The sequence below is a fragment of the Scylla paramamosain genome, unplaced genomic scaffold (genome assembly GCF_035594125.1).
Source record: "Scylla paramamosain isolate STU-SP2022 unplaced genomic scaffold, ASM3559412v1 Contig144, whole genome shotgun sequence".
NCBI classification, from domain to species: Eukaryota; Metazoa; Arthropoda; class Malacostraca; order Decapoda; family Portunidae; genus Scylla; species Scylla paramamosain.
The window spans coordinates 97,501-110,000 of record NW_026973809.1 but is presented as its reverse complement, the minus strand read 5'-3'; the positions used below and the strand labels follow the sequence as shown (position 1 = coordinate 110,000).

At 39.0% G+C, this 12,500-nt stretch overlaps 1 protein-coding gene and 1 long non-coding RNA gene across 5 annotated transcripts in view; one reads left to right on the top strand and one right to left on the bottom strand.

The window, feature by feature from the left end:
* The window catches only part of LOC135099539 (uncharacterized), a 14,701-nt gene extending 9,539 nt beyond the window's left edge, over positions 1-5,162 (top strand). For 3 of the 4 annotated variants that reach the window (XM_064001916.1, XM_064001915.1, XM_064001918.1), the window contains 5 exons: positions 94-157; positions 882-973; positions 1,602-1,722; positions 2,608-2,716; positions 2,922-5,162. In XM_064001916.1, coding sequence (XP_063857986.1) covers positions 94-157; positions 882-973; positions 1,602-1,722; positions 2,608-2,716; positions 2,922-3,307 — 772 coding nt within the window. In that variant the 3' untranslated portion in view covers positions 3,308-5,162. The remainder of the gene's footprint in view (positions 1-93; positions 158-881; positions 974-1,601; positions 1,723-2,607; positions 2,717-2,921) is intronic. The other variant, XM_064001917.1, reaches the window with a different exon arrangement.
* Positions 5,163-7,916: 2,754 nt separating this feature from the next.
* The window catches only part of LOC135099541 (uncharacterized), a 6,513-nt gene continuing 1,929 nt past the window's right edge, over positions 7,917-12,500 (bottom strand). The window contains exons 2-3 of the long non-coding RNA XR_010268078.1: positions 11,969-12,130; positions 7,917-11,527 (exon numbers count right to left, since the gene is read on the bottom strand). This is a non-coding gene — a long non-coding RNA (uncharacterized LOC135099541). The remainder of the gene's footprint in view (positions 11,528-11,968; positions 12,131-12,500) is intronic.

The following is a 12,500-nucleotide window of genomic DNA, read 5'->3' as shown; positions in this document are numbered from 1 at the left end:
CTACTACTACTACTACTACTACTACTACTACTACTACTACTACTACTACTACTACTACTACTACTACTACTACTACTACTACTATTATTGCAGGTCACGCAAGACACACCCTGGCACAGTGGTCCATCTTAGTGAAAACCCTGTCGACCCTGGCAAGGTGAGAGAGAGAGAGAGAGAGAGAGAGAAACTTGTAGGGACATTGAGAGAGAGAGAGAGAGAGAGAGAGAGAGAGAGAGAGAGAGAGAAAATAATGGCAATTTTGATTATAATGTTTTTGATGTTTTCTTACCTTTAAAGGGAATAACTCTCTCTCTCTCTCTCTCTCTCTCTCTCTCTCTCTCTCTCTCTCTCTCTCTCTCTCTCTCTCTCTCTCTCTCTCACTAAAGAAGATATCATCATTATTATTCTCTCTCTCTCTCTCTCTCTCTCTCTCTCTCTCTCTCTCTCTCTCTCTCTCTCTCTCTCTCTCTCTCTCTCTCTCTCTCTCTCTCTCTCTCTCTCTCTCTCTCTCACTAAAGAAGATATCATCATTATTATTCTCTCTCTCTCTCTCTCTCTCTCTCTCTCTCTCTCTCTCTCTCTCTCTCTCTCTCTCTCTCTCTCTCTCTCTCTCTCTCTCTCTCTCTCTCTCTCTCTCTCTCTCTCTCTCTCTCTCACTAAAGAAGATATCATCCTTATTATTATTATTATTATTATTATTATTATTATTATTATTATTATTATTATTATTATTATTATTTATTATTATTATTATTATTATTGTTTTACTACTACTACTACTACTACTACTACTACTACTACTACTACTACTACTACTACTACTACTACTACTACTACTACTACTACTACTACAACTACTATTACTACTACTACTATTGCAGCTGCTGATTGGCTATGAAAGTGGGCAACTGGTTCTGTGGGATTTCAAGGCTTGCTGTGCTGATGTCAGATATCAGGCCACTGAACCCCTAAGGTAAGAGAGAGAGAGAGAGAGAGAGAGAGAGAGAGAGAGAGAGAGAGAGAGAGAGAGAGAGAGAGAGAGAGAGAGAGACATAATTATCAACCTAATCTAACCTAACCTAAGGTAAGAGAGAGAGAGAGAGAGAGAGAGAGAGAGAGAGAGAGAGAGAGAGAGAGAGAGAGAGAGAGAGAGAGAGAGAGAGAGAGAGAGAGAGAGAGACATATTATCAACCTAACCTAACCTAACTTCAGGTAAGAGAGAGAGAGAGAGAGAGAGAGAGAGAGAGAGAGAGAGAGAGAGAGAGAGAGAGAGAGAGAGAGAGAGAGAGAGATTATTATCAACCTAACCTAACCTAACCTAAGGTAAGAGAGAGAGAGAGAGAGAGAGAGAGAGAGAGAGAGAGAGAGAGAGAGAGAGAGAGAGAGAGAGAGAGAGAGAGAGAGACATTATTATCAACCTAACCTAACCTAACCTGTTACAACACCCTTAGAACCTGCGTCACTTCAACTAGAGCCTTTTAAAGAGTGTTCCTCCTTTTAGTACTGTAGAAATATTGTTAATCTGCCACTACAACCTTAAAAAATTCCTAATATCACCTGACCTGACCCCCATATGACCTGACCTGACCTCCCATTCACAGGTCAGTGTCTTGGCACCATGAAGGAAAGCAGTTTATGTGTTGTCATACTGATGGTTCGCTCACAACCTGGACTCTGAAGCAAGCCTCGGCCAGACCCACCTCGACTGTCTTCCCTCATGGTGTGAGAGAGAGAGAGAGAGAGAGAGAGAGAGAGAGAGAGAGAGAGAGAGAGAGAGAGAGAGGTATATGCGTGTGTGTGTGTGTGTGTGTTAATTTGATATATTAAACTTGTTACTAGGAAATTAACTCTCTCTCTCTCTCTCTCTCTCTCTCTCTCTCTCTCTCTCTCTCTCTCTCTCTCTCTCTCTCTCTCTCTCTCTCTCTCTCTCTCTCTCTCTCTCTCTCTCTCTCTCTCTCTCTCTCTATATATATATATATATATATAGTGGAATTAATAGAGTGATGTTAGTAAATTTGCGGGTGACAAAGATAGGTAGATTAATTAGGTCAGAATCGGATGCCATCGCCTTGCGGGCAGACTTAGATAGAATGAGTGAATAGACGGATAGATGGCAAATGCAATTTAATATCAATAAATGCAAAGTGCTTAGCGTAGGTAGAGGAAACCCACACAATAGGTACACATTAGACAACCAAACTCTGGTAGGTACAGGGTACGAGAAAGATTTAGGAGTTATAGTTAGCTCTGAACTCCGTCTAGGGAAACAATGCATAGAAGCCAGAAACAAGGCAGATAGGGTACTGGGATTCATTTTTAGGAGTGTTAAAAGTAGAAGGCCGGAAGTAATATTAAAGTTATACTTGCCAGGGAAGTAGTGTAATGTAACCTTCCAGAGAAATCTACCCCTCATTTATTAGTTAACAGGAGTGTTTAATGTACTTAATGTGATTAGCCAGGATCAAGGCTCAACTTCTTCACTGACCATTTACTCTCAGGTGATGTATCTGTCCTCCATGAGTCACCAGAGACACATAAGGTGTTGTAAGTGAAATTTCATCTATTAGATTTATTCAAAATGTGAATTAACACAGTTGTTTCCTGCAGGATTTGATATCAAAGCTGGTGCAGGAAAAGGAAGCAGATCGTGACCTTGAGCAGCTCGGGAAGATAAGCAGCGTCCTTAAGAGAACAGTTGCTGTCATTAGCAGAGTTGGTGAGTAGTAAAAACTGAGCCATCTTATGAAGTGCAACGAAACATTATTATTATCTTCACCATTTTATTGAATTAAACAGATTTCTGTGGCATGTTGCTCATTAGCACTTTAATATCAGATAACACCAGTAATTTATGTAATGATGTAATGTACTAAGAAGATGAAATACAAGTGGCATCTGCTAACAGTCTTGATGTGGAACAGGAACCAGTGTGTGTGAGACACACACCAGCAGTGGAAAGGTGGCTGACGAGCGCCTCAAGCACTCTGAAAAGGTGGAGCAACAACAAGAAACAGAAAATTGCATCCATCATTCTTTGCCTGAGGGAATTGATGCTCTGTTGACCCTTGACAATGACGTCCCTCATGAGGAGAATATGAATCCTACAGAACTTGCCCATAGAAAGACCAAAAGTGTTACTGCTGCCACTACCACCACTGCCACCGCTTCCACTGACACCAAAAGCCCAACTGTGCAGAGAATCCTGGACCTCCGCAATGAAATGGAGTCCACCAGTCAGCTGGAGCACTTTAGCCTCCAAAAGTTCCATCCGTGTCCATTGTGTTTGGGTAAACTTATCACTGTATGAGGGGACAAGTATCTGTGTATGGTTACTATATACTCATTTGTACTTAAAAATGTCATGTCACATCATTCTCTCTCTCTCTCTCTCTCTCTCTCTCTCTCTCTCTCTCTCTCTCTCTCTCTCTCTCTCTCTCTCTCTCTCTCTCTCTCTCTCTCTCTCTCTCTCTCTCTCTCTCTCTCTCTCTCTCTCTCTCTCTCTCTCTCTCTCTCTCTCTCTCTCTCTCTCTCTCTCTCTCTCTTTCTTTCTTTCTTTCTTTCTTTCTTTCTTTTGTTGCATATTTTACTCCTTTACATTCTTCCCTACAGTATTTTTTCGTCTACTTTATGACTGGAGTCGTTTTATCATCCCAATGTATGTCCCATCCATTCTGAAACTGTAATTCACCAATCAGCTCAAATGTGTCTCAGTTTTGATAATCATTAATTTGTTTCAGCTACACAACCACTCTGATAAGGGACAAAATCTACTTCACCAGTCATCTATGTCATACAGTCATATATATTCATACATATGACAAAATACTCTTCCTAAGACATTTCTAATTTTCTCTTCTCAAGTGACCTGTCCATCTATCTAAGGTACCACATAACATTTAAAACTTACAATATTGCATTTAATTCATGAACATTTTTTTTTGTCTATGTAGACTTGAAATTGTATTGCGTATAGACTTGAAATGTATTGCGAGTTTTCTCTATCTCTCATTCTATACCTAACACCTGTTCCTAAGAATCCCCAGGTGATAGCCATGGTGACTGGCTGGTCTCCTACTGAGTGGCTGGGGTTTTCCAAAAGTGAGGGTTGGTGTTCTATACCATACCATGTGCCCTGTTTGTATTCCTTCTCTATCCTCTGTATTATATTCTATGTAAAGATGGTGCTGGGATGGGATCTACTTCTTATTCCCTAAAAGTGATGAGGAGTGACACTGGGCAGCATTAATTTGCTCCTTAGAGATGGCTGGGTTCCTGTGGATGAGTGGGCCATGCTGTGCTTTGTCAAGGATGGTGTTTGGTATTGTGATGACTCTTGCCACAATCAAGTGTCTCCCACAGAGTAGTGGAGTACCTATGTATGGTGTTGACCCAAGCTGTCCAGGTCTCATCCAATGCCTTAATATGATTTAGATGATCAAAATGGTTTAACTCACCATTTAATCAGCTGACTGATTTGAATGGAGAAGTATGTAATGTGTTGTAGCCTAACCATCCCTGCCAGCATGGTCAGACTCTTGGTAGTAACCTGAAATGCTCCTAGGTAGTGAGTATCATTGCACATAATGATCTTTACTTTGTCAGTAATTCAATGATACTGAATATTACTCTACTGGATTTTGCTCAGCACTGCTTGGTAACTTTTGGCCATAATCCCAGGTCTGGAATGATATGAAGCCATGTTTTTACATTCCATATGAGATAGGCAAGCACTATGCTTTGCCTGACTGATACCTCTACTTTGCATTTATGACCCCAGGTAGTTCATCTCTCTCTCTCTCTCTCTCTCTCTCTCTCTCTCTCTCTCTCTCTCTCTCTCTCTCTCTCTCTCTCTCTCTCTCTCTCTCTCTCTCTCTCTCTCTCTCTCTCTCTCTCTCTCTCTCTCTCTCTCTCTCTCTCTCTCTCTCTCTCTCTCTCTCTCTCTCTCTCTCTCTCTCTCTCTCTCTGTTTGGAATTATACTGTATATTAGGAAATATCATTAAAGAGTGTGTGTGTGTGTGTGTGTGTGTGTGTGTGTGTGTGTGTGTGTGTGTAAAAAGTGTTTGCATTATTGTACATTTGATGTTATAGCCCCAGGTTCTTAAAGTTTTCTGGTTTCATGATTTATAAAGATTGCTATTTTTAATAAAGTTATTGAAATTGTTATTGAATGTTTGTATTGAACTCATTAGCTTTGTAATAGTGTGCATCTCATCATGCATTCATTAATGATGTAGAGTGGAAATGTCCACTCCTATCATGCATAATATCAATGCATTACTGGTTTATGTTGTTATTTGTGTATAAATTGTAAAGTTATGCCAGTCTATTTTAGTACAAACTAAATATCAGCTGGAAGAGAGGACAGGTAATGGCACACTAAAACACAGGAAGGGACAATGATATAACCATCCAATTTAACAATACACAGAGGAAGAAGATTGAGAAAGCAATAAAAATGGATTATTTAATGGATGATTAATAGACCCTCATTTGTAATGTTATTTCAGGCAAGAATATTAAAAGACAGCTGGCTTGCCCTTTGTACTTGTTCAGCTTGCCCTTAGCACTTGTTCATACATGACAGAATGAGAGATCTATGGGTGGGGGTGACACCTGGAAATGGATATGATTCATGAAGGGATTGATTGATTGGTTGACTGATTAAGAAAAAAAAACGTAGCAGTGGAGGGTGGGGGGGAAGGCGCCCCCAACTTTCCAGTCATATATGGCGTGGAAGGGACAATACCAGCAAAGGAAAATATGAGAAAATGCATAATTTACTACAAAACCCAAAAAGCGAAAAAAAACCTTGCCAAATTGAACCTTCCCACGAAGGTAATGAATGGAGTTTTGATGCAATGAGCCACAGTTACTTAAAACACTCAACAAATATAACACCTGCCCAAAAAATAAAATAAATAAATAAAATAAATAAATCAATAAATAAATAAAGATAAAAACGCGAGAAAACCTTTAAATTATCACAACGCGGAAAATACACACACGCTAAACTGGATGCGTCATTAATTAATAGTCATTGGGACTGTTATCCCCCAATAGTTTATAGCCCCTCCCCTATTCATTGCTCCCCCCTTCCCTGCCTTGAGGAACACCTTCACTTATGGCCTGCTGTTGGTCAGATTTAAGCCATTTTAACCTCGAATTACATAATATGTAATTCGAGGTTAAAATAATAAATCTTTATGTATGTATGTATTATATTATAATACATACATACATATTGTCTCCTTGCTATAATTATAATAGTCTTCCTGGCTTAATTTTTGTTTATTCATTATTCCTTATGAGTTTATTTATTAATTATTTGTAATTTGTCTAATTCCTTGTTTTATTTAGCCTCGGTATTTAACTAAGCATTTTTTTTTTTCACTTTGACTGTGGCCCTTGCAATGAACGGCTTAATTGTTTATTTACTGTTCCTTACGTGTTTATTGATTATATGTGAGTTATTTATTTGATATTCATGATTTTTTTTTTAACTTCGTATTTCTTTATATGATAGTTTTATCTTTTCGTGTTTTCTGGCTTAAGTTTTGTTTATTACTCCTTGTTTGTGTTATTAGGTGTGTCATTAATTATTTGTCTTATTTCTCGTAGTTTAATGGAATTTTTAGCACTTTAATTATTAGAGTTCCTCACCAGTCATTTTATTCGAGAGAGAGAGAGAGAGAGAGAGAGAGAGAGAGAGAGAGAGAGAGAGAGAGAGAGAGAGAGAGAGAGAGAGAGAGAGAGTCTAAATGAATAAAAAAAAATAATAATCAGTTACAGTATTTTATTTATAAAAAAGAACAATTCATGATAATAATAATAATAATAATAATAATAATAATAATTAAATACAAGGAGGAAAATGTGTAATAATAATAATAATAATAATAATAATAATAATAATAATAATAATAATAACAACTGCTTTTATCTTACTCACACAGATAAATAGTTTTATAAATAGTTTATTGACCATAAACATTGTGTACATACACACAAAATTAAATAGAACAGATAAAAATTTCAAAATGTAGTCAGTGACACACAGAAGACTGGTGACAAAACCTACTAAAGCCCATTAAATGATTGGCTGTCTCAAGTTTCCACATCATCAGTGGAACACTGCTTCTGAGCACTCAGGGATGGACAAGCTTTTCATGGCTTGTGTGAATGGAGACAACACGTGTAGGGGATTTATTTGTTCTGTTTTTTCTTGTCCTACTCTCTCTTCCTCCCTCTTGACTCTTCCTTTGCTTCATCCTACTCTTTCTCTTGCTCATTCTTTCTCTCTCTCTCTCTCTCTCTCTCTCTCTGGACTTTTCAGACATAGCTCCTTATGATTTTTTGGCAATCCCAAACCTGTTGACAGTATCCTTATCTGAGAGCCAAGGAGACCATGCAGAATGTGGCAGCATACCTATCATTGGTTGCAGAAGCGTTTGAGCAGTGGAGTGATGGATGACTGTAGGAATGTGGTGGCACTGCTATCCACCATGACATTCATCCACATAACAGAACCATCTCACATGGTGCATTCAGCCTCAGGGAGAGGAACCTCTGTAGCCTTGGGCAGTAGCCCTTGGTCAGGTTTGCTCCAGAGTCAAACCTGCTTACCATCCGAGAATACCTTGGGGAGGAATGAGGAAGCCTTTTGCTCTGAACCCATGAAAATTGTTCAACCCTATAAGGGAAAAATATGAATGTTGAACAAATTGATGAGAAATGGAAGGATTAATGGGCTAAGTGTGTTGGATTACAGAGGGCTTTCTTTGAAGGACATTTTGAATGATACCATAATTTTGGCCCTTAGCCCAAGGTTGGATACTTCTGAACCGTTCTTGCATTTTTAAGCTAAGTAATATAAAATGCTCAATTAACAAAGGAAGGATAATGAAAAGATAAAACAAATCAGGAATTATATCAATTCATAGCTTTATCATAGTTCTAAGTCATAAATACTACAAAAATTAGTCAATCTCTTCAGAAATAATTATAAGATAAGCTTTAATAATAAAAAGTATGTATAAATAGATGAAATGTTGTCACCTTCACCAATGCCGGCTTCTTGTTATTCAGCACATGCTTGTGCTTCCTGAACACCGGTCTCATACTGGATAGAGACAGTAATGTATGGAGGTTTGATGCAATACAACATTTTATATAAGGATAAAAACTTGCATAAACTTCCTGTTTGTGTTTTTCTACTAAGGTGCAATTGTTAGGTGAGCATTTGCAACTTCCTACACTTAAACCATAACATCCCTACTACAGTGGCTCAGAGCCACACCATCACTTGTTGCTTGTCCACTAGTAAATCATGAAGACTGCAACCCTCATGCCAGCTACACTATACAAGTATTTACAAATTAATGGTTGGATTTTCAAAAGATCTCTGATACAAGAAAGCTTATAAATATTGTGAAAGCTTCTAGTCAATGTTATATCATTTGCTTCAACAGAGGAAGAATAATTCAATCTTCCTGAATATTACAAATGAGATTTTATCAGCATTAACTTAACCATGTCATTCTAAATTATTCTACCTAGTTTCCAGGGACTTCAGCAGTGAGTAGCTTAACCAGTACACAGGAAAGACAGTGGGAAATTAAGATATAACAGGGGTGGCCAAAGGAGGTAGTCCAGCCATCTCCATACTCAGGTATTTTGGTTTGTGTGCCACTGGGATGAAATCAGAAAGTGATCCGCATACATTTTAGTAAGATTTAAGAAAAGTTAGAGAGAGAGAGAGAGAGAGAGAGAGAGAGAGAGAGAGAGAGAGAGAGAGAGAGAGAGAGAGAGAGAGAGAGAGAGAGAGAGAGAGAGAGAGAGAGAGAGAGAGACAGACAGACAGACAGACAGAGAGAGAGAGAGAGAGAGAGAGAGAGAGAGAGAGAGAGAGAGAGAGAGAGAGAGAGAGAGAGAGAGAGAGAGAGAGAGAGAGAGAGAGAGAGAGAGAGAGAGAGAGAGAGAGAGAGAGAGACAGACAGACAGACAGACAGACAGACAGACAGACAGACAGACAGACAGACAGACAGACAGACAGAGAGAGAGAGAGAGAGAGAGAGAGAGAGAGAGAGAGAGAGAGAGAGAGAGAGAGAGAGAGAGAGAGAGAGAGAGAGAGAGAGAGAGACAGAGAGACAGACAGACAGACAGACAGACAGACAGACAGAGAGAGAGAGAGAGAGAGAGAGAGAGAGAGAGAGAGAGAGAGAGAGAGAGAGAGAGAGAGAGAGAGAGAGAGAGAGAGAGAGAGAGAGAGAGAGAGAGAGAGAGAGATTGATTTCCATGTGAGAGTGTGGTTTTTAAGTATGCTATAGAGGACACACTTATTCATTCACTACACCCCACAAACTTGCAATGTCCCCATAGCATAGTTACAGACAACATCCTCTCATATATAAGTCTGTGTCAATCTTTCTCTGATGTACTCCAGCCCAGAGACCCACAACAGCATTAAGAGTGGAGAGAGAGAGAGAGAAGAGAAGACACACAGAATGGATGAATAGAGATGCTGTGGTTTGTAAAAATATGGTGTAAGGTCTGTTGGCTATGGTGGGAATGGTTTTCCAATCATTCCTCTCTTGCACAACCATTTTGCTTCATAAACAGACATCTCTCTTTCATCTTCCCACCAAACACTGTTATTCCACCTTACATTTATATATTTGCATGCTTATCTTCTCAAATTGTTCCCCTTCCATTCTCTCCGCATGTCCAACTCTCTCCTTTCTGTGGTTGATCACTCACTCCGCTGTTCCTCCACATTCATGACTATATATGATGCACATGTGCTTTATAATCAACCAAATGTTTCACATAGATGATGTTTTCATTCACACACAGTTCCCCCTCCTCCCTGTTTCATTCATTGCCATTTTGCTCTCTCTCTCTCTCTCTCTCTCTCTCTCTCTCTCTCTCTCTCTCTCTCTCTCTCTCTCTCTCTCTCTCTCTCTCTGTGTGTGTGTGTGTGTGTGTGTGTGTGTGTGTGTGTGTGTAAGAGCTCAGAGCTCATGGTGACTGATCTCTGGGTAGGACTGAGGCCAATGACACACCACCCACCGGGGCAGCGAAGTCACATCACCTCGGGTTACATCCTGTACCTTGTTGTAGCTAGGTGAACTGGGGCTACACATTAAGAGGCTTGTCCATCTGCCTCACCGTGCCCGGGATTCGAACCTGGGCCTTCTTGGTTGTGAGCCGAGTGTGCTAACCACTACACTACGTGGTGTGTAAGTGTGTATGTGTGTGTGTGTGTGTGTGTGTGTGTGTGTGTAATGATGCAGCTGGGAAGGTCGTCTAATGACAATTATTGGTGAATGAAGGTAAAGGATGCGTGTCTATTACTTCTCTTTGTGTGTGTGTGTGTGTGTGTGTGTGTGTGTGTGTGTGTGTGTGTGTGTGTGTGTGTACATAACACACACACATACACACACACTTAAAAAAGTAGTAATGACATGCGCATCCATTACCTTCATTTGTCAATAATTATCATAAGGCAACCTTCTCAGCTGCATCAGCGCACACACACACACACACACACACACACACACACACACACACACACACACACACACACACACAAAACATAACTGACTGTCTTCAGCCTCTCTCTCACCGCCGCAATGTTGCATATCTAGCTGTCTTCTACCGCTATTTTCATGCTAACTGCTCTTCTGATCTTGCTAACTGCATGCCTCCCCTCCTTCCATGGCCTCGCTGCACAAGATTTTCTTCTTTCTCTCACCCCTATTCTGTCCACTTCTCTAATGCAAGAGTTAACAAGTATTCTCAATCATTCATCCCATTCTCTGGTAAACTCTGGAACTCCCTGCCTGCTTCTGTATTTCCACCTTCCTATGACTTGAATTCCTTCAAGAGGGAGGTTTCAAGACACTTATTCATCAACTTTTGACCACTGCTTTGACCCTTTTATGGGACTGACATTTCAGTGGGCATATTTTTTTATTGGATTTTTGTTGCCCTTGGCCAGTGTCACTCATACATAAAACACACACACACACACACACACACACACACACACACACACACACACACACACACACACACACAGAAATTATATTAGAAATTATTAGAAATTAGATAAGTTACCACTCACGAGCCTACGCGACGCCATGTATGTGAGCAACGCATGTTTTTAAGCATCTGGAGCAAAGTGGTTAAAGGAAAACTTTTGACTTGAAATGTAATTAGATTCATCAGTTATTTTTCTGGCTGACATTGTTTTTGGAAGGTGGCACTTAAGATATGTGAATGCTGTATCTAGATATAAACAAACATTCACAAATACTCATTCCATTATGTGTCTGTCATTAGGCCCTCAAATAAACAACAAATTAAGTGAGGAGTTACCATCTCCCTTCCTGGCTTGCGCTCCAGTTGCTCTGAGTTGTAGCAGCAGTGACGTGTGGCACCCAGGATGAAGGTGGTCTGCAGGGTGGTCTGTGTCAGGGTGATGATGGCAGACAGCAGCAGCAGCACCGTGACAGCTCAAGCATCCTGTTGAAATTATCACATTTTTAAATGCTGAAAAGTGAAGGAAAAACCTGTCTCCATGGAATGTGGAAGTACACAACAACAACTCTGAAAGATTTCTTACAATAATAAGTCATCATTCATTGTATCCTTTTTTGTTGGCCACAAGATTATCATACAAATTTTCCATAGACATCTGCAAATTGGTACCTCTAGCTGTTATTAAATATGATATTAAGTTTGATAAATGTATTTATTTCATTATACATGAAAGTAATTGATTGCAAAAAAAAAATAATAACCAAAATATATTTTGACTTTTACTTTACAATGCCTTAACTGTTTGCTTTTAAAAAAATATGTAGATTTATTTTTTCATTTTAAAACTTATAGTCTAGACAACTAACTGGCCTTAAATTTTTCTGATATACAAATAAAGTAAGAAAGAGAGCACATTTCACTAACACTCATGGTGAAGTGTCCACCAATGATGGTGAAGGAGGTACACATGTAAACTCCAGTCTGACCAATGACCAACACAATTTGTCCAGCTGCATGTCTCTATCGGGCACAAACTCCAGCTCCCGCATCTGTATCATGCCCACCACCACCGTCACCGTGGCAACACTGAAAAATGGAATCTTATCATTCACACTGTTACAAAAAATATACTCCCATATATATATATATATATATATATATATATATATATATATATATATATATATATATATATATATATATATATATATATATATATATATATATATATATATATATATAATGGATTACTATTCCCAACGTTAAAAATTCTTTAGCTAATCTTACTTTGATATTTTGCATCCAATATTAACTACAATTTTTTCCTATGACATTTTCCAACTACACTTAAAGCCTTTCACTGTGAAACAAAACAATTAGAAGCATCAGAAGCAATGCATGCAGTCTCCTTTATAACCATCTACAAGACGTAGAGTTGGCATTGAAAAAGAATACA